General features: G+C 33.0%; 2 protein-coding genes and 1 pseudogene across 6 annotated transcripts; all 3 read right to left on the reverse strand.

The window, feature by feature from the left end:
- Positions 1–9,082: 9,082 nt before the first annotated feature.
- LOC133311856 (tropinone reductase homolog At5g06060-like) lies at positions 9,083–12,495 on the reverse strand. Of its 5 annotated transcripts, none has more exons than XM_061512979.1 (5): positions 12,336–12,495; positions 11,942–12,149; positions 10,674–10,890; positions 10,473–10,570; positions 9,083–9,418 (listed from the first exon to the last, which is right to left on the reverse strand). In XM_061512979.1, the coding sequence occupies exons 1-5, from the start codon at positions 12,422–12,424 to the stop codon at positions 9,224–9,226; spliced, it is 807 nt and encodes a 268-aa protein (XP_061368963.1). In that variant the 5' UTR covers positions 12,425–12,495; the 3' UTR covers positions 9,083–9,223. The 5 variants fall into 5 exon arrangements, with proteins under 5 accessions (XP_061368963.1, XP_061368960.1, XP_061368965.1 ...); XM_061512976.1 differs by having other exon boundaries at positions 10,464–10,570; XM_061512981.1 differs by having other exon boundaries at positions 9,083–9,388; positions 10,446–10,570.
- A 620-nt stretch (positions 12,496–13,115) lies between these two features.
- On the reverse strand, positions 13,116–16,012 carry LOC133311854 (tropinone reductase homolog At5g06060-like; annotated as a pseudogene).
- Positions 16,013–19,042: 3,030 nt separating this feature from the next.
- Positions 19,043–19,846, reverse strand: LOC133311863 (zinc finger protein 10-like). The gene has a single exon (XM_061512989.1). It carries the CDS (start codon positions 19,844–19,846, stop codon positions 19,043–19,045), a length of 804 nt encoding a protein of 267 aa, XP_061368973.1.
- Positions 19,847–20,661: the final 815 nt, after the last annotated feature.

The raw sequence follows: 20,661 nt of genomic DNA on the forward strand, positions 1-20,661 counted from the left end.
ACTTCTATATTTGTTTGAAATTTATTTTTTTCAGTTGTATTAAATTAAAAATAATAATTGTTGAGAGTATTTTATAGTATTTAATTTGAAGGAATTGTGAACAATAAGAAAATTAGTACAAAATAATGAAAAAAAATTATTCGGTTTGAATCCGTTTTAAAGCAAAAATCATATGTGTCATTACTTCGGTTTGATCATTTAATCATCTATTCGGTTTGGATTGAATCGATTTTTCAATTTTTCGAAAAGCCTAAAATTCCAATCATCAAATTACTATTTATATAAAAATAAAGTCATTCAATGTTACAAACCACTAAGAAATTCAAGTCTTGAAATAAATACAAGTCTTAAAACTCATGAAGAGTTAAAATAGATTAATAGACAATAAAAACTAAAACAAGATAATTTGTTATCAATAACATCCAAGATTCTTCTAAAAAAAAATCCAAGTTTTTAGTCACCATCTTTCAAAAATAATAAATACATAATACATTGGATCGATTTTTACTAACCAAACCGACAATCGATCTAATCCAATTAAAATATGCGATTTTTTTTATTTTTGGTTTTTCGATTTTGGGTTAATTCAGTTATTGGTTTTTTGATTCGGTCATTGCAGTTTGAATAGGTTGATGAACATCCCTAGTTCAAAGCTTATTTTATTCATTCTATTTGTTTCTAGGTCATCTCCATTTTTTTTATACCAACCCTAACTATTTTATTAGGTGAGTCGACCCCTCTGTATACCTATAAATTTCAATTTTTTAAGTTTCCTATAAGACTAATCCCGAGTTAGGGTTTAATCACAGTTAAATTTGTCTGTCCTTCTCCAAAGACATATTTGTTTGGAATCAAATTCAAATTCTCTACTCACCTATTCAATATGTATTGCCAAATGTTGAGATATATAGTCCCACATTGGTTGTATGTGCAACTAATGTGAAGTTTATAAGGCCTTGAGCACTCCCACCCTTTGAGCTAGCTTTTGGGGTGGTGACCTAAAGGTTCTTAACACCAAATAAACTACATCTATTGAGTTAGGTCACCGCCACTTTACTAGATGGATTCTAAATTTTGTATAATTCTTTACATTAATATTTTCTTATTATAATTTAAAGGGGAGGGTTATACTTATCATCCTTACAACCAATCTAATCACCGTTAGATTGGAATGAAATCTCATCACCGTTAGATTGGAATTAAATCTAATGATGATTAATTACCTCTTATAATTTTAATTTTTTCTCTCACATCTCCTCTTTGTCTGCCTCTTTCTCCCTCTAAATTTGAAAGGTTTAATGGCAGTCTTGATTCAACAATTTAGAGATCGACCTTCAAGAAACATATATGAAAGTCTCGCTACTTTTAGGCAAGGAAGGATAATAAATGAGTATATATATATATAAAAACTCTAAACCATTTGTGGTAAAGGCTTCCAACACCCCGAAGGAGAAATGATTTGGATACTTGGGCAACATAATATCCAAACTGAGAATGTCCATGGGTCCTAAGAAGATTAAGAGTATACTGCAAGGCCTGAGTTTGTCAAAGAATATGAAAAATTCGTTAAGTCGTTCGTTAATCTTATTAAAAAAATGTATTTTTTTATTACTAAGTTCACTGATTTGGAGGGGTCTTCTGCTCATATCTGAGCTGCTGCACCTGATTAGTTTATTTCTTCTTGTTGTTTTGTTTTTGCTTTGTTGTTTTTGGGGCATTGCCCCTTTTGTTTACCTAAAAAAAGAAACTAAAGAGAGATGGAGAGGGGATGAAAACTTAGAGAGGGAGGCAGACAGAGAGGGGATGTGAGATAAAAGATTAAGATTATAAGAGGTAATTAATCATCAATAGATTTAATTCCAATCTAACGGTGATTAGATTAGTTATAAGATGGTAAATATAGCTGGTGGTAAGTATAATCCTCCCTTAATTTAAATTGATATTGTTATTGAATTTCCCCCTGCTCAACTAGTAATTGATGAATACCAAGTAATTATAGAAATAAAATAAAAATATTAATTATTTGAATATAGCACAAGTAATTTAAATGGATACATTTAACTGATAATTGTGAATCTATACCTTTATAACATTTTTTAATATAAATAAAAAAATAGCAATATTTATTCGGTGTCAATTTGTGGATATGATGAGTGTTTTTATTTCTTATATTCCTCGTCTGATTGATATTTTAGTTCGTTGAGAGTTTCCAACGTTTAATTATATTAAGCTTAATACAAACTGTGCTGCAATAGGGTCTTGTGGTGCAGTTTCTTTTGGGGGTTTGTTTCGCAATCCTCACATATCTTGGATTGTTGGGTTCTCTTCTTCTATTGGCATCTACAATGCGATTAATGCAGAATTATAGGAGATTTAGAATGATCTAAATATAGTTTGGCAGAGAAGTTGGCGACGTCTATTTTTTGAATTAAAAATCAAAACACAGAACAAAAACAACTTCAACATATTTTTTAAATTTGATTCTTAAAAAAGAAACAGTTATAATTTTTAAAACCAATTTTAAAAAACGGACTTATTAAATAAATTTTTTTATTTTTTATTTTTTATTTTTAAAAATCAAAAAACTTTTTAAAAGCAGTATTCAAACCGCCCTAACAGTTATCCATTTTCACCATATGAAATATAAAGAAAGAGGACAATAGAAACTGATGCATTTCAATATGATAATGGCAAGAGTAGCAGTTGAAGGAGAGATTCAATTAGTTAGTTTTCTTTGAAAACACGGAAGGTTTGGTAGGAATGACTTCGGTGTCATTAAGTTTGAACTTTGGAATCAGAACAAAAACTTTGTCCAACAACTTGCGCTTGTACATGTTGATAACCTGATCTTCTAGGTTGAAGGAATTGGCTTTAAAAGTAGTATTCCCCCTCAAATGCTAATTATCAATTAATTATTGAATTGAATTTACCACTCACATACATAAAAGGATGTAAATGTTCAGGTCAGCCTACAGGGGCCTACAGCCTAGTCTAAATTAAGTCAGACTTGACCTATTAAAAATAGTAAAATAGAACATCCCTAAGCTTTTAAAAAAGCTTATTTAGAAAACAGACCATAGGCTTTTTTTTGTGTGTAAATGTTAGGCCTATAAGCCTATAAGCCGGCATATATCATATTATTTATTTTAAAAAAATAAATAAAATTATTATTTTAATAATTTTGAGTAATAAAATAATATTATTTTAGTTATTCTTTTAACAGAAAGATATTTCTACAGTTACTGCAGATAAGTTATCTTCATTTACTCCCAAAACAACGTCGTTTTGGATTCAAATATATAAAAAAATTTAATTATAAAGACTATAATAATTCTTAAATAAATTAAAATTATAAAAATACCATGATTTCTGTCCCAAAACGACGTCGTATTGAGCTTACTGCAGAAAAAACAAACCCTTCTTTTAATTGTTGAATGTTTAATGGGAAAAGTGTGTATCATTTTAAAGGATGTAAAGTTGTGTCATTTTAAGTGAGAGAAAGAGATAGATAAAGAAGGAGAGAGAGTGGACAAAAAAATATAAAGATGTGGGTCCCACCTCTTTGTGAGAGTGAAAGGATATAAGTTATGTCATTTAAAAGGACAAACACTTTTCCCATGCTTAATGGGCTTAAACAGGCCAACAGGCCTAGGCCAATGCTTTTAGTTTTTAAATATAGATTACGCCAGACTTATAATTTGGGACATACACAGGCTAACAGGTGAGGCCAGACACAACGTTTTTCACACAGGCGTAGCCTATTTAAGTCAAAGCCTAGCCTAGCCCAGCCTATTTACACCCCTACTTATATATATATATATATATATATAGAGAGAGAGAGAGGATTTTTTGACACCAGTGTCAAATTTGAAATTTGAACCTCATCTGAGAGCCATTAGATTTAAAGAAATCAATGGTGTCACATACTTACAAATCAGAGTCGTTGATTTTTTTTATCTAATGGCTCTCAAATGAGGTGTCAAATTTTAAATTTGACACTGATGTCAAAAGATACTACCTCATATATATATATATATATATATATATATATATATATATATATAAATGTGGGAAAAATATTTCTCCGGCAGCTTAGACACGTTTATCTCCGGCAATCTCAAAACTACGTCGTTTTGTTTATTTATTTTCTTATATTAATTGATTCACCTTTGAATGATTATGATTCCCTTTTTCTCTCTCTTCCTTTATCACCATTAATCCATCTTTGTACGGTTATGATTTGGTGGTCGGAGATAACGTTATCTCAAGCAACTTGAGAAACGTTAAGCCCATATAGGATTAGAATCATTTTACACCGTATAAGACAAATAAGTCTTATATCACATCTGAACCGTTGATGGGCGAATATCATCACTTGATATTTGTAGTATAATTAATGATTAATTAATATTAATTAATTCGTATAATTTCCTAAATATAATTGTTAGATGCACGAAAATCGACGGTTGAGATATGATGTAAGATTTATTAGTTTAACACCGATGTAAACTGATCCTGATCCTATATATATATATATATATATATATATATATATATATATATATATATATATATATAGAGAGAGAGAGAGAGAGAGAAAAAAAAAATTTGACACCAGTGTCAAATTTGAAATTTGAACCTCATCTGAGAGCCATTAGATTTAAAAAAATCAATGGTGTCACATACTTACAAATCAGAGTCGTTGATCTTTTTTTATCTAATAGCTCTCGAATGAGATGTCAAATTTCAAATTTGACACTGATGTCAAAAGATCCTACCTATATATATATATATATATATATATATATATATATATATATATATATATATATATATATATATATATATATATATATATATATAGGATTAGAATCATTTTACACCGTATAAGACAAATAAATCTTATATCACATCTCAACCGTTGATGGGCGAAAATCATCGATTGATATTTATAGTATAATTAATGATTAATTAATTCGTATGATTTCTTAAATATAATTGTTAGATGCACGAAAATTGACGGTTGAGATATGATGTAAGATTTATGTAACATCCCGTGAATGTAGGAGTATGGATAAATTTCGGTCAGAACATGGGAGCATGGCTATAATTTGAATTGTCTACAAATTGTAGGGTGGACTTAAATTAAATTAAGAAAATGATTTTAACTAAAATTGTGGGTATATATATATATATATATATATATATATATATATATTTTAAGAGTGTGAAACCCTCCTGAAAAGGATAGAATTAATTTAATCATAGCATATAAGAATCTGGACTATTATTTAGTAATGACATGAAATAATAATTAGAAGCCCACATGAAGCCACACTCATTAGGAAATTAAATTGGACCCTATCCACCTCTCTAGGTGTCGGCCCAAATATTTTGGGAGGAAGGTCAAGTTAGCCCAAAACTATTAATTAATCCCTAGCTTATCTCAATGAAATCTGAATGCATGTGTGTTCATTGGTCAAAATTAGAATGCATGTGTACTCATTGGTTAAAACACGCACACACCCATCCTAATTTTAGTACTCATTGCTGAACTGTTCCTTGAGTTGGGAAAGCCTTGTTAGGCTTTGCATGCATTAATATGTATATGGGCAGCATTTGTAAGATCGTATTAGCACACTTTGATGATTGCAGGACATGTAGTGTTAAAGTAAAAATATAAGCCCTTGGTAATACTAATAAAACTGAAATTGCATGTGTAGACAACCGTGGGGTTTGTCATTTGATAACATGGGGTAGAACAAAAAATTAAAGGCAGAAAAATTATTAGCATTGGAACATGATACCCCGGTTAGAAGCTTAGGGTTTGAAAGAGTATAAGTCTAAATTTCAAGTCTTTATTTTCCCCACTTTGTTCGGTTTCTACATGTATCATAGGAGGGCGTTTTGTTGTTGTCATTCCTTTTCCTATTCTGCCTAGCCGTATGAACCTTAAACTTGGTTATGTGCATGTCTAAAGAAATCATTGGGGGCTTGGAACACGGTTTCATCAATTGTGGGTCTGTTTTATTGGAATAGAATGATGTATAGGGCTTGGGAATACGTTAACTTAAGGGGACAATATGCTGAAAATTTAATTAGCCGTGATTAAATGACATCGGTAGAGCTTTGTTAAAATAAACTATAAACTATAAACACCGAGTGATGAACTGAACCTTGGATATGTTAAGAACTTGGATGTAGCCATTTAAATTGTTGGACTGCCTTTCGTTAGAAAGATAAGGGTACAATCTTGCATGTAGATTTTTAGTCATATAGACAGCATACAAATCGATTAATTAGCTCATGCCCAAGTTAAGAAGGTAGGTCTTGTTAAAGGAAAAAAAAAATAGATGTTCTTGTTATTCTTTCCCATGATTCTGTTTTGGACTGAAGTAATCATGTTTTGAAGTGAACTAAATTCTGTTTTGTAATAACTTAGCAATAAGCACTAGGACCCATTGTAACATTTATAATTGGCAGCCTTATGAAGAAAACTAAGGATAGGGAAACTTGTCAACATGCCTTATGTGTTCTATTTTGATGATAATTTAACGATAAGAACCCTTTTGAGCTCGAAAGAGAGCTCATTATCATGTTTTAGGACTTCCCTTTTCGGACCAGAATTCTGATTTAGTTTCTCATGTTGTAAACCTATGTGGACACATGTATAAAGACCCCCCTAGAGCACCCTTAGGCCTTGAAGGGAAGACTATGTAAATAAATTAATTATAAGCATTTCATTGAGGGTTAAAACCGAATCAGCATGTATGTGAGACTTGGGTTGTGTTACTGTTAACATGTAGGCAAATTAATATGAAGTCAGAAAACTAATTTTATGAACCACAAGAACCGAACCTACCTGTGTTAGAAACCTTGGCTTTGTATCTTGATAACCTAGGGTAATGCACTCTCAAGTCAGAAAATGTACTTAGCTAGGAGCTTTGAAACTCGATTATAAATCTAATACTAAGAAGAATGGAAATTGTGAGTAATGGGTAAGAGATATAAAATAAAAACCTTAGCACATAATTGTAATTGTATATCGAATATGCATGTGTAAGTTACTTTGGATTATGTTATTTGAGAACATATGGTAATGCAACCTTAAGTCTGTATATTAATTTAATTTAAGAACCATGAAACCGATGGTGAACCAAGGATTTACGAGAATGGGAAAGCTAGGTAACGTAGGGGAATGAATGTGATCAATTCTGATTTGGTGTATATGTTTGTTTAGGTGCGCAAGGTCCTAAACAATTGGACTGTTTGATGATAATTGGAATGCCTGATTTAAAAGGTTAAAGACTCGAGGTAAGTGTCTGGTGGCATTACCTAATGTGATTATTAGCTAGCGTATAGAATTGTGAATTGTTGCTCACACGTGCCTTGGATTAATGTGCTGTCATATGCTATATGTATGCTGCCTATGAATGTGACAAGATGGAAAATTCTGTATGAGAAGTAATTGTTATGTGGTAGCTTGGTACGGAAAGTACATGAAATATATGCTATTATGATGATGATCTAGTCATGCATATACACCTCATAATTCATTTGTTTCTTGTTTGTGTGTAAAGCATATCATGACATACATGCACGAATTTCATGCTGCTCATGGACTAGAATAGTTATATAAATATGCATACGTTTGAGCACGCATCATATAGGCATCCCTTCGGTACCAGGGTATGGGACACTTGACTTCCGTCCTCATAGGCCACAGTTGGAATTCACCTTTGAGGAGCCATTATGGAATATCCACTGTGTATGTTAGTACGTGCACGACGGTGCTATGAACGTACAAGGAAATGGTGTTATATACGCACTATTATGACTATTATGAATATACATGACCATGACGTTATATGCGCAATAAGATGATGATTAACAGCTGTACGGAATTTTAAATGTTGATGCGACTGTTTTGGAATTCTGTGCCGCCTAGTTTAATACTGTTGCATTATTGGTTTTGCTATCACACTACTGAGATTTTTCTCACCCCTTCGGGGGCTCAATTTTTATAAATTGCAAAAGGACTTAGAAGCATTTGAGGAAGTGTTTGATGACATGATTACATGACAATTCTGTTAAGTTATGCTATTGACAACCTTGTTGTTTGCTCGCTGTCTCTGTTGAGTGTATTCTGAATATTTGACCTTGATGTAGTTTCTTAAAGAATGGCTTGCCATGATGTATATTCTGTTTTGAAAAGAAGTGTAGCATGATGTTTATAATTCTGGTAATTAGTTTGCGAAAAGAATTGCTGTTGTACTTAAATTCGGATTTTTGAACTATTTTTGCGAGCACTTTGCGAGTTGTCGTTCTGGGGCTACAGACCTCCAAATGAGGTATAATTCATATGTATATAAAGCCCCAGTTGTGTACTTTCAGATTATATAAAGATTATGTTCAAAGCTTGTAATTCCGATTTATTATGATTTTTACAAGTCAGGAGGTTTCTGGAAAAATACAATGAATTTTCAAGTACTTTGCGAGTTCTGTTTCGTGGAGCAATTCACCTCCGATTCGCTTATAATTTATATGTACGCGAAGCCCCAGATGTCTAGTTTCTATATATCAAAGAATATTTTTTTAAGCTGTTGATTTCGAATTTACATGATTTTTGCAAGATAGACTGTTTTCAAGAAAAATCAGAATTGCGCAGCGAAAACCTTTCCAAAAATTTACTTACTGCTTTTATTTTGTGAAGTCAGTTTTCCTAGTAAGATTTTAATTGGTAACATAAAATTGTTTTTACTGAATAGGAATTTTACTTGTCAACGTTACGTCTCTAATCAGTTTTAGCAGACTCTTCCCTTGGATGCATACAAAGGAGGGTGTCACAATTTATTAGTCTAACACCGATGTAAACTGATCCCGATTATATATATATATATATATATATATATATATATATATATATATATATAAAACAAATATCTAACTAGTTTAATTACTTCAAAAAATAATATAATTTATTTATTTAGCAAAAAGTAGCTAAATTTATTAAATACAAAATTAAGTAGAATAAACAAATAATTTTACATAACCCACGCTAGAGATTCTTATTTGCATTCACTTTAAAATTAAGTTGATGAATACGATTAACAACACCGGTCCACAAACAAAATGGTACATGACAAACTGAAAATTGGGTGGCCAGAACATGGAACCAAACACATAATCCAGAAAATAAATAAAAAAAGAAGACAATTTTGGTTTAAGTAATTCTCATGGTGGGTTGAAATCCATTGACAGTAAATCCTCCATCAACAGCAATAACCTGTCCAGTAATGTAGGAAGCAGCCGGAAGGCAAAGGAAAGTCACCAAAGATGACACTTCATGTGCTTCTGCTATCCGCTTAGTCGGTGTTCGAGATAGTATCTCATTGACAAACTCTTTGTTAACAAGCAACTGTTACAAAGGTAAACAATTAGCAACCCAAGTTAATGAAAATAATATTGTCATTTGAAGATTAATAATGCGGATGATCACACGGAAATTACAAATATATAAAGTATAATTCATCCCTTTTGGTTCTAACCGAAACTGGTCACTCCCTAGGTTCAACTATTGTTAATTTGCTTCTTGATACTTTACATTGTCATATGACCAAAAAAAAAAAAAAAGACCACTCCCCGACTAACGAGTGGGGGTGAAAAAAATCCTTGTATGCAACCTTACCCTTACATAATTGTAAAGAGGCTGTTTCCTGGATTCGAACCCATGACCTTTCAGTCATAAAGGAATAGTTTTACCACTGCTCCGGTTCACCCCCTTTTAGGTGTAATCACAATGTAGCATAATGCATATAACTCCATGAGCCATCCCCATATGAAGGTGTTAATATATCTAAAAATATCATATAATATCTTGAACAACGACCATATCTTAAAATAGTATTGGTTTCCATATTTCTTTATTTTCAGAATATGCTTCCTTATTTTAGGTGTCTTCTATTAGTATAAATAGGGGAGTAGGCTTTGTCTTTTGTGTAACGACTTCATAACGCATCAATGCAGAATATTTTTCAGTGTAACTCACTTTTGCTCCCTCTATGCCTAACTACCTATAATTTCAATAGCAGGCAATTTAGATTTTCCTATTAAATAATCTAAACAAATTAAAAAGTCTTAAAGATGGATAAACATACGCTTCTTATTTGAATACTCTCACACTACTGATGATCCATAAAAGAAGCATGAATACAAGAACTTCACATCATAGATAACGTATATTGATATTTTAAAATATAGCATGAACACTGAGTGATGAATGTAGCAAGGGCAGCACTAACAAAATAAAAGAATACTATACTATCTGCACAAAATTAAATAATGAGCAATCAGTTACAATTCCATCCAACTCAAGATTTCAGTCAATGTACAACGTCAATCTTCATAAAGAAAAAATGATAAGTCCTTGGAACAGAAAGTAAAACAGGGTGAGAGAGCATTACATGTTCCACAAGTGATGTTTTTGTATACCAGGGTGCAACACAGTTGCTCCTTATATTGTCTTTTGCCCATTCACAAGCAAGATTAATGGTAAGCTGATTCATTGCAGCTGAAGAAAGCAACATGTTGAATCTCTATAGTTAATATCTTTCAAAATAATTAGTAATATATCATGCTTGAGCAAATGATGACATAATAATACATCAACTCACCTTTACTCGCTGAATAAATGATTCCGGAACCTATGCTTGTCAGACCTGCAACAGAGGAAATGAACACAATGCTTCCATTTCCAGATGCTTTAAGAAGAGAATATGCAAGTTGGCATAGATTGTATACAGATTCCAAGTTAGCAGTCATGATTTTTGAATAATCTTCAGCAGTATACTCAATTGTTGGCTTCCTCACATTTGTTCCAACATTGTTTACCTAAGCTCACAAGATGATGATATAAACAAAATTAATTAAGAGATGAAGTCATGCTCTTAAGAGAAACAAATCTAGTAATTTGAACATTTCTAATTTTTATCAATTTTATGCTAAAATCATCAAATAAATATAAATAGCGGAGTTGTTTACATAATCTTTTCACTTTTTTTTTTTTATCTTTTCATTTACTCTCTTAAAATCCTCAAATAATTACAAGTAGCAAACACAAGGCTAAAACACCATTCTAGGACTTTTGAGCAAAAGAATTGTCCAGTTAAAGCTGATTGGATAAGTTTTTTCAAACTAATGCAATCAAACACGTCACTGGTATTGACCGGACTAGTCCCGTCAATGATATTGATGGGACTTGTGCCATGTCAGTGCCACATAGGCAGTCTCGTTACCGTAAAACTTCGGAAGACCATAACTTTTGACTCGAGTCATGATTTTTTTTTTATTTCACATAACTTTTCGAGATCTACGCAATGACACCTCATTTGACATATTTTATCTCCCACAAACATAGTTTGAATTTGCAACAATAGTTCCAGAATTACAAGATCATTTAAATCCAGAAGATCCTGAGTTCTTTCCGAACCAACACCATGAGTTGACGCATGTGTCATCTTCTAGATTTAAATGCTCTTATGATTGTGCCATTGTTATAAATTCGAATTATGTTTGCGGGAGATAAAATATGTCAAATGAGGTGTCATTGCATAAATCTCGAAAAGTTACGTGAAATAAAAAAAATAATCTGATTTGACTACCCGAGTCAAAAGTTATGGTCTTCCGAAGGTATAGTATGGGACTGCCTACATGGCGCACGAGTTCCGTCAATATCATTAACTACACTAATCACGTCAATATCATTGACGGGACTAATCTACATTAACTTCAAAAAAATTACCCAATCAACTTTAAGAGCAAACCTTTTGCCCAAAAATCTTAGAATGATGCTTTTTACGAAAACACAAATACAAAATAAGTTAATCCAAACCCGTACAAGGCTTGAATGTGATTCCTGTAACGTAAGAAAGAAGGGACTCACAAGTATGTTGAGCTTGCCGTTGAAGGCAGAAGCCACTTGTTGAATAAGCTTCTCTCTTTGGGGTGGAGAACTCACATCACAAACCGATCCAGAAACCGAAAAACCCTTCTCTTTCCACTCCTTTAAGCACCGATTCAGATCCTCTTCATTCCTAGAACAAGTGTACACAGTGGCACCAAACTCCGCCAGTTCCTCCACCACAGCGTGCCTGAACAGTGAACCATCACACCCACAAAATTCAACACATAAAAAACGTAACTTTAAGTATTTTTAAGAAACCCCAGAATAAAAAAATAAATAAAAAAAACCAATTTCAATTCAAGCAACAAAGAGAAACATTTCTACACAGCGGAGCGCAAGAAAGAAAGTGACACTAAAAAGAAGATTAAGAAACCCGATTCCACGTGTTCCTCCAGTAACTAGAGCAGTGGTTCCCTTGAGGGACCATCTCGAGCCTCTGCTACTGTTCTCTGGGTTCGCCATTGTTGGTTCTGTGACATTGTTTTACTTTTGTTCTTATCTTCTTCTGAACAATGTTTTTTCGATCATCCGAAAAACGACGTCGACTTGATAGTGGTCATATCTCATGCTGCTGTGTGCGCACCTGTATCTTCGGCCCAAGCCCAACTTGATGTAAAAACTTTGGGCCCGACCACTATTTGCTGGGACCTCTGCATTTGATTCAGTTCGAGATTGATAAATTGCAATAATATTACAAAGGAAAAATGTGAATAATATATATTTTGAAATACTTTTTAACTATCTTTTTTAGATAAATCACATGTATAAGACAATCCTGTTCGAGTCGAGAATATCTACATCATGAAAAGACAAACTCTCCCGAACATAAATTTTTACATTCACAAGAACTTCAACCCAATACTTTATTTAAGACAAATCAATCATGTATCACTTGAACCAAATCCTCTTTGGTTCTTAACTGTTTGTTATTATCTAAATCTACATAAATTTCATTAAATAAGAAATGTATTCAAATTATCCAAAAAAAAATTACATAACATATGTTCAATAAAAATTTAAGGAGGGCAAGCTTGGAGTTATGTTATTCCGGCACCAAAATTTGCCCTTTATATTTAATATTGATTTAAGTAGAACAATTAAATAAATTTAGATTATTTATTTACTCTCTTTTATTTATTTTTCCTTTTCCTTAATATCTTTGGATTCATTGGCTGCCGACCTAATAATTTAGAATAAAAGTGATTTTGATGTTGAATTAAATATGTTTACATAACCCACGAATGAAGATTCTTATTTGTATTCACTTTAAAATTAAGTTGATGAATACGTTCAACAATACCAGTCCACAAACAAAATGCTGCATGACAAACTGAAAAAAAAGGGTAGCCAAACCAGTAACCAAATCCAGAAAATAAAAAAAAAAAAAAAAAAATTGGTTTAAGTAATTTTCATGGTGCGTTGAAATCCATTCACAGTGAATCCTCCATCAACAGCAATAATCTGTCCAGTGATGTAGGAAGCAGCTGGCAAGCAAAGAAAAGTGACCAAGGATGACACTTCATGTGTTTCTGCTATCCTCTTATTCAGTGTTCGAGATAGTATCTCATTTGCAAACTCTTTGTTAGCCAGCAACTGTTAGAAAGGTAAACAATTAGCAACCAAAGTTAATGAAGGTAATATTGTCATTTGAAGATTAATAATACAGATGATCACACTTAAATTACAAATACTAAAGTAAGACTATGTTAGCAGAAAACTCTCCATACACGGACCAGCTATAATACACAACTACACAAGAACATCAGCAGATCCAGCAGGGAAGCTACAAAGTCAACCCTCAATCCCATGTGATGTGACTCAATAAACAAGTCCATATTTGCTATGTTGCCGCCCTCTCAGCCAGTTAATTTCCTTTTTCATGCAATTTCATATGAATTTAACAAGTATATCTACACAAACTAACAAGCACTACTAACCACTACAATAAGCCACAGACTATTGTCCAGAAACACAGTCCATATCTAGAAAAGTTCAGTCAACAGTAATACTGAAACACACCTGATTTTGGTACACCTTAACATGGAAACCTGAGTAACAACAGATTTTTTCATATCCAGACTTAAATCAAACAAACAGCAGCAGGTAAATGTTTAAAAAAATTGGAGGACTGTCTGATTACATAAAACATTTTGTCATGTAAGTCACCCAATAAGCAATACTAAATGAATTTTATAATAAAAGTAATTACTAGAAAGAAATTACTAGAAAGAAATCGATAACAAATTTATCCTCTTTTGTTCTACCCGAAACTGGTCCTGCCCTAGGTTCAACTATTGTTAATTTGCTTCTTGATACTTTACATTGTTAGATGACCCTAATGGTAGTAAATAGTAATTAAGCTAGTGTAAAATAAAGAACTAGAAAATAAAATTTTGTCAATATGGAAATCAATAAAGTTGTGATAGAATATTAATGTAATCAGTAATCACAATGTAGCATAATGCATATAACTCTATGAGCAATCCCCATATGCACGCAATTTAGATTTTCAAATTCAATAATCTAAAGGATTATTGAGTCGTAAAGACTGATAGATGCACTCTTCTTATCTGAATACTTTCACACACACACTGTTGATCATCCTCAAATGGATCATCAACATAAGAACTTCAAAGCATAGATTTTGTATAATGATATTTTATAATATAGCATGACACTGAAGTGGTGAATGTAGTGAGGACAACACTAACAAAATAGAAGAATACTATCTGCACAGAATTAAATAATGACCAATCAGTTACAGTTCCATCCAACTCAAGATTTCAGGCAACGTACATAGTCAATCTTCCCAAAAGAAAAATGATAAGTCCTTGGAACAGAAAGTAAAACAGGGTGAAAGAGCATTACATGTTCCACAAGTGATGTTTTTGTATACCAGGGCGCAACACAGTTGCTCCTTATATTGTCCTTTGCCCATTCACATGCAAGATTCTTGGTAAGCTGATTGATTGCAGCTGATGAAAGTAGCATATTGAATCTCTTTAGTAAATAACTTTCAAAATAATTAGTAATCTATCATGTTTGAGCAAAGGATGACATGATTATACATGAACTCACCTTTACTCGCTGCATAAATGGTTCCAGAACCTGAGCTTATGCAAGTTGGCATAAATGGTATGCAGAGTCCAAGTTAGTAGTCATCACTTTTGAATAATCTTCGGCAGTATACTCAATTGTTCGCTTCCACACATTTGTTCCAACATTGTTTACCTAAGCTCACAAGATGATGATATATTGATATAATCAAAATTTATTATGAACTGAAGTCATGCTCGTACGAGAAACAAGCCTAGCAATTCGAACATTTCTATTTTATCAATTTGACGCTAAAATAATCAAATAGTAACAAATAACAAAGTTTTTTACACCATCTTTTCACTTTCTTTTTTTCCTCTTCATGAACTCTCTTAAGAATTGGTTCTAAGTTGTTTTAAAAACAAAGACAAAATAAGTAACACAGCCACATAAAAACCGTGAATGTGTTTCTTGTGACGTAAGAAAGAAGGAACTTACAAGTATGTTAAGCTTGCCACTGAAAGCAGAAGCCACTTGTTGAATAAGCTTCTCTCTTTGGGTTGGAGAACACACATCGCAAACCGACCCAGAAACCGAAAAACCCTTCTCTTGCCACTCCTTTAAGCACCGATTCAGCTCCTCTTTATTCCTAGAACAAGTGTACACAGTGGCACCAAACTCCGCCAGTTCCTCCACTATAGCGTGCCTGAACAGTGAACCATCATACCCAGAAAATTCAAAACGCAAAAACCGTACCTTTAAGTCGTTTTAAGAAACCCCAGAATCAAGAAACCCGAATTCAATTCTACCCACAAAGAGAATCCACCAAAAAGAGAGAGAGAGAGAGAGAGAGAGAGAGAGAATTCAATAATGTGTAGCGCTAGAAAGAAAGTGAGAATAAAACAAAAAATAAAAAAAGAGGAACCCGATTCCACGTGTTCCTCCAGTGACGAGAGCAGTGGTCCCCTTGATGGACCATCTTGAACCTCTGCTCCTGTTCTCTGGGTTCGCCATTGTTCTTCTGAACTTGTTTCTTAGATTTTCCGGAAACGACGTCGATTTGTGACTAGGCATGTCTGCTGTTTGATGTGCGTGCTATTTTATCTCCGGCCCAAGCCCAACTTGATGAACCAAATGTGGGCCCAACTTCTATTTTCCTGATTTCAATATGGGCCCATTGTGGGGTTATTTCATGTTGTCACTGCTGTTGAGGGAAGAGAATTATGAAGAATCTTTTTGCCTTTTTATTTTGGAAAGTGACCCACACATGCATGCACGAGTGTGTATATATGATAAATAAGAGAAATAACAATAGTAATTTAAATAAGGATGATAAATGAGAAGTCAAAAAATGAAATTTATGTTTTCTTAAAGGAAAAAACGGTTGTCTTTTTAAATGATATAACTTTGTGTCATTTTAATAAAACAACGTCCTTTTGGTGCATGATAAGTAATTTTTTGCATTCTCTCTCTTCTACTTTCTCTCTCATTCTAATTTTATAGAGGATAGAGAGTGTAAAAAATTATCAAAACGACGTCGTTTCATTTAAAATGATTCAAAGTACAAACATTTTCTCCTTATTTAAAAATAAGTATAATTGATTGTAATTTTATATGTTTTAAGAGAGTGACGCGAATTTGGGTTTTTTCTAAGGGTGCCTAGCTAACAATAATGAGCTTAGTTGCAGCCCTAATTATAATTTAACTAACCCTATGAGATTTGACTTACATGTATGGAAAAAAGTCTTTGAATTGAATTGATATATTCGTTCATGTAGGAATTTCAGTCATGTGGCACATTCACATGCATAGGTAATTAGGTACCTACAAAATAACAAAACCCATTATAGTCACGGATTATAATTTACAATTGCCATGACGTGCATGTACCTTGTGCTTATTTCCCTTTTGTCAAAAGAACCTCAAAGGTCTAGTTTTTTTTTCTTCTATTTGAAGCATGATATAACAAATTGAGTTAGCTAGGTTTCTAGGAAGAGTAAAGAGACATCGTGGGAAGGAAGGAGTATTAAGCTTGTGAAGTGTCATTTGTCAAAGCGTCCTTCACGACCAATTGATAGAGATTAATTATACGACGAAATGTCTGTATAGTTGTTTTCACTGCCAAAAGCTAGAAACACTGCCTAATGCATAGACACACACGTGCTAGGTAGCTACAATTTCTAATCTCTATAGACTCTTAACTGCTCTGAATTACACTAAAACTTCAGCAATATATATATATAGCAATATCTAGAGATATTAATATCAACATGCTCTGCATACATACATCAAAGCACACAAAATAAAGAAAAAGAATTATATCTATCTGAATTCCCACAATAAATACCCCAAAGAAAAACAGAAGCACACACATCATCCCCATGTGACCTCTCTCTGCTGCAAATATATATATCTTCAATTCAAACATAAGATATAGCCAGAATCAAAATGTTGCATTAATTAATCAAAATCATCCCATGAACCTACTACTTTCCATACATAATAAACACCAAGTTGTCAGGAAAAGGAAAAAAAAAAGTTTAAATATGAAGAAAATAATTGTTGAATGAATTTTCTAATTTGACAAGTTTGAGAGTTAGTTTTACAGCAACGCATGTCAAAAATCAGTGTGCTAATGTCTTATCACTATGTGTCTCTTTTATGCCAATGTCTTATCACTATGTGAATCAATATAAATCTAGCCATGTTGGGAAAAAATTTGTGTGAAGGGTAGCAAGTATTCCCCCTTAGTCATAGACAGCAATGCTTATGCTTCTGTGTTTCTCTCAGTAGACTGCAAAGAAATGAAGTCAAAAGTGATGTTTCGTCAAATTTCCATACAAAGGAAGGTTGAAAAGAAGTGAGTGTGACGTCCTTTTGTGTATTATGGAGGAACGGTCTATGTCACAATAAGGTGGCTAACACTGTTTTTGAGTTACTACAAGCAGAATAGTCTCGGGCTTCTAAATATTTGGAAGATAAGAAAGGGACATTTGTAGGGATAACTATAGCTAACATGGATATATGGCACCAAGAGTAAAAACAATGACATGCTAATAAGGCCAATGATGTGATGTCCTTTCTATCTCTCTCTATAGTCTATACCAAACTAAATTAATATTCGTCTCTATTGTATCAATATTCAATTTCCGTGTGGTTGGTTGGTTATTTGGAAGTGGTAGGAAGGAACATGTGGAAAACAACTGAACGGTTTGGAATTTATGGAAATGATGAGGTGAAGTAGTAAGTGGGTGACATGATCCGGGTAAAAAGGTTATTCATAATTTTTGTGCAGGTTTATATGCATGTGATACTGTTAGTTACCTGGAATATATGTAGCTGAAGTGACTTCTAATTGTCAGTTACTGTCAGTTCTTCTACCACTTAATTAATACCTTACAGTTGAACTTTTCTTTCTCTTTGATTCCTTTGCAGTTAACTGGAGGAATCAAATTTGTGAGTGTTAAGACATGGTTGAGAACCAGACACACAGAGAAGAGAAGAGATTAATAAAATAAAATAAAAATTATATAAGTGATTTTTTCATGAAAAAATCCAAATTGGTTTATCTGAATCTATTTGTTCATTTTACTTTGCATCCCCTTCATTGTGAAACCCTAGCACAGAGATTCATTTCCCATTAACATATTAGAGTTTGTCCAACTTTATCACAATGAGATGGTTAAATTTTACATATTCTTGAAAGCACTATAGTGCTGTGTTTTCCTTTCTCATTTGCTTTCAATGAACAGCATGCAGTTACCATACTGATAATTCTATATGCTCAAAAACAGAAAAATGAAACATATTCAAGAGATGAAATAAGATAGTAACGTGCAACTAGAGATAGAATTAATATTCAAATTAACATTACATGAAAATAAACCTTATCATTCTATTCAAGGTTTAGTTAGGTGAAGAAAATGTTCTTGGCTTCTTTCCTATATTCTATCAACCCCTAACAGAAAAATAAAAATAAAAAAAACAAAAATAGAAAGACAAACACTGACATTCCATTCCAACTTCTTCTGTCTGTGCTATATACTAAACTTTCTGTGGTTTCCCCAGCCTGAGTTCAAGATCTAAGTCTTCCATTCCAGGCTTAAGTCCAAGTACGAATTCTGCAGACTGAAAATTTAGGTGTCTATCATTTGAACATGGCTTGAGGAAGAGAGGCAGAGAAGAAATAGAAGTCTTTGTTCTTTTATATCTGATGGCTTCATCCCCACGTGAATCAGTTGGTAACTTTTGGCAAAAAACCAAATTTTGTGCCACAGACAAACTTGCTTCAACATAATCTTTACATCCCAAACCTTTATAAAGTTCTTCCCTTGCATTGATTAGCCCTTTTGGTTCTGAATCAGGAGACATGTTAGGCTGATAGAAATTCTCTTTTGTGGACATAGTTGATGGCCTAGAAGATGAGAGTTTGCTTGTTGTAACTGTACCAGCAGCAAGGTTAGAGTAAGGATTAAGACAACAATCTAGGTGAGAGCAGTTCTCTGAAGAAAATTGAGCAAATAAAGACTTACAATCATTTTTGTGATGATGATGATGATGAAGGGTTTCATTCCCTTGGCTAAGATTTTGTTTGAGCTTAGCTCTGTCCCTTCTGTGCACATTCATGTGGCCCCCTAGAGCTTGTGCAGACTTGAACTCTCTTTTACAGAAATGACAGGTGTAAGATCTTGGAGGCCATCTACAACCACCAAGTATCCTAGCCGCATCTTCTGCAAAAGCCCTTTCCTCCCATGAGTTGTTGTTGTTGCAGGCTCCAAATGGTTCTTGAATATGTGACTTCAAGATTTGTTTTCTCTTCATCCACATCAAGTACTGAGATTCCTCCATGTTGATTAGTAGCAAAGAAAAACTGTAGAAGCTTAGAATGAGAGTATAAGGTGGAAGAAGTTTTATTACATTATGAAAAAGGCTAGGGAGAGAATTGAATATAAATGGTATAGGTTTTGCATGTCCTTGTAATTATATTTGAAAGCAATTAAAGAATCTATGAGGTAAGAGAAAAAGGTTAGCTGAAAGGGTCTTTTGTTATAAGTTCTGCTTCTTGCCCTTTGTACTGAAGCTATTATGTTGTTTTTTAGCTTGGTGTTTGCTTGTTACCCGGGTTAGGGGGGTCCCATTTATGCAACTGTCTTGCATCAGATTTGGTTCACACGTGTGAAGGAGATAACGGTTATGAGAGTAAATAATACAAGTAAACTGTTTATCTGAAGCTTCCACCATACCTATATGGTAATACTGTTAATTACACTGTCCAGTGTTCACCAACAACTTCTACTATGTAGTATGTACTTAAAGTATATGTTATTAAAACTCGTATCTATTATATCTGTTCTTCTACAGCAACTATTTTATTATTGTCAACAAAGGAATTGCCAAAGAAAAAGAAAAAGCATCAAATTACTTTGAAGAGTTGTTGGTAAGCCCAATTTCAGAAACACACAGTGTATGTAACTGCAGTTCAAAGTGTTGAAGTCATTCCTTTCTATCATCCGTGAACAAATGATAATATTAAGTTTATGAAGTAACTAAAAAGGTCACCCTTTTTGGATTATCTAAACACCTTTTCCTTTTGCATGTGTCGCTCATAAACACTCAATCCTTTTTTAGGCTTTTCTTCCCATAAACCAAGTTAAGCTAACAAG

Source organism: Gastrolobium bilobum, unplaced genomic scaffold (genome assembly GCF_033153095.1).
Source record: "Gastrolobium bilobum isolate Gb01-03AN ecotype WA unplaced genomic scaffold, APGP_CSIRO_Gbil_v1 utg739, whole genome shotgun sequence".
Classification (NCBI taxonomy): domain Eukaryota; kingdom Viridiplantae; phylum Streptophyta; class Magnoliopsida; order Fabales; family Fabaceae; genus Gastrolobium; species Gastrolobium bilobum.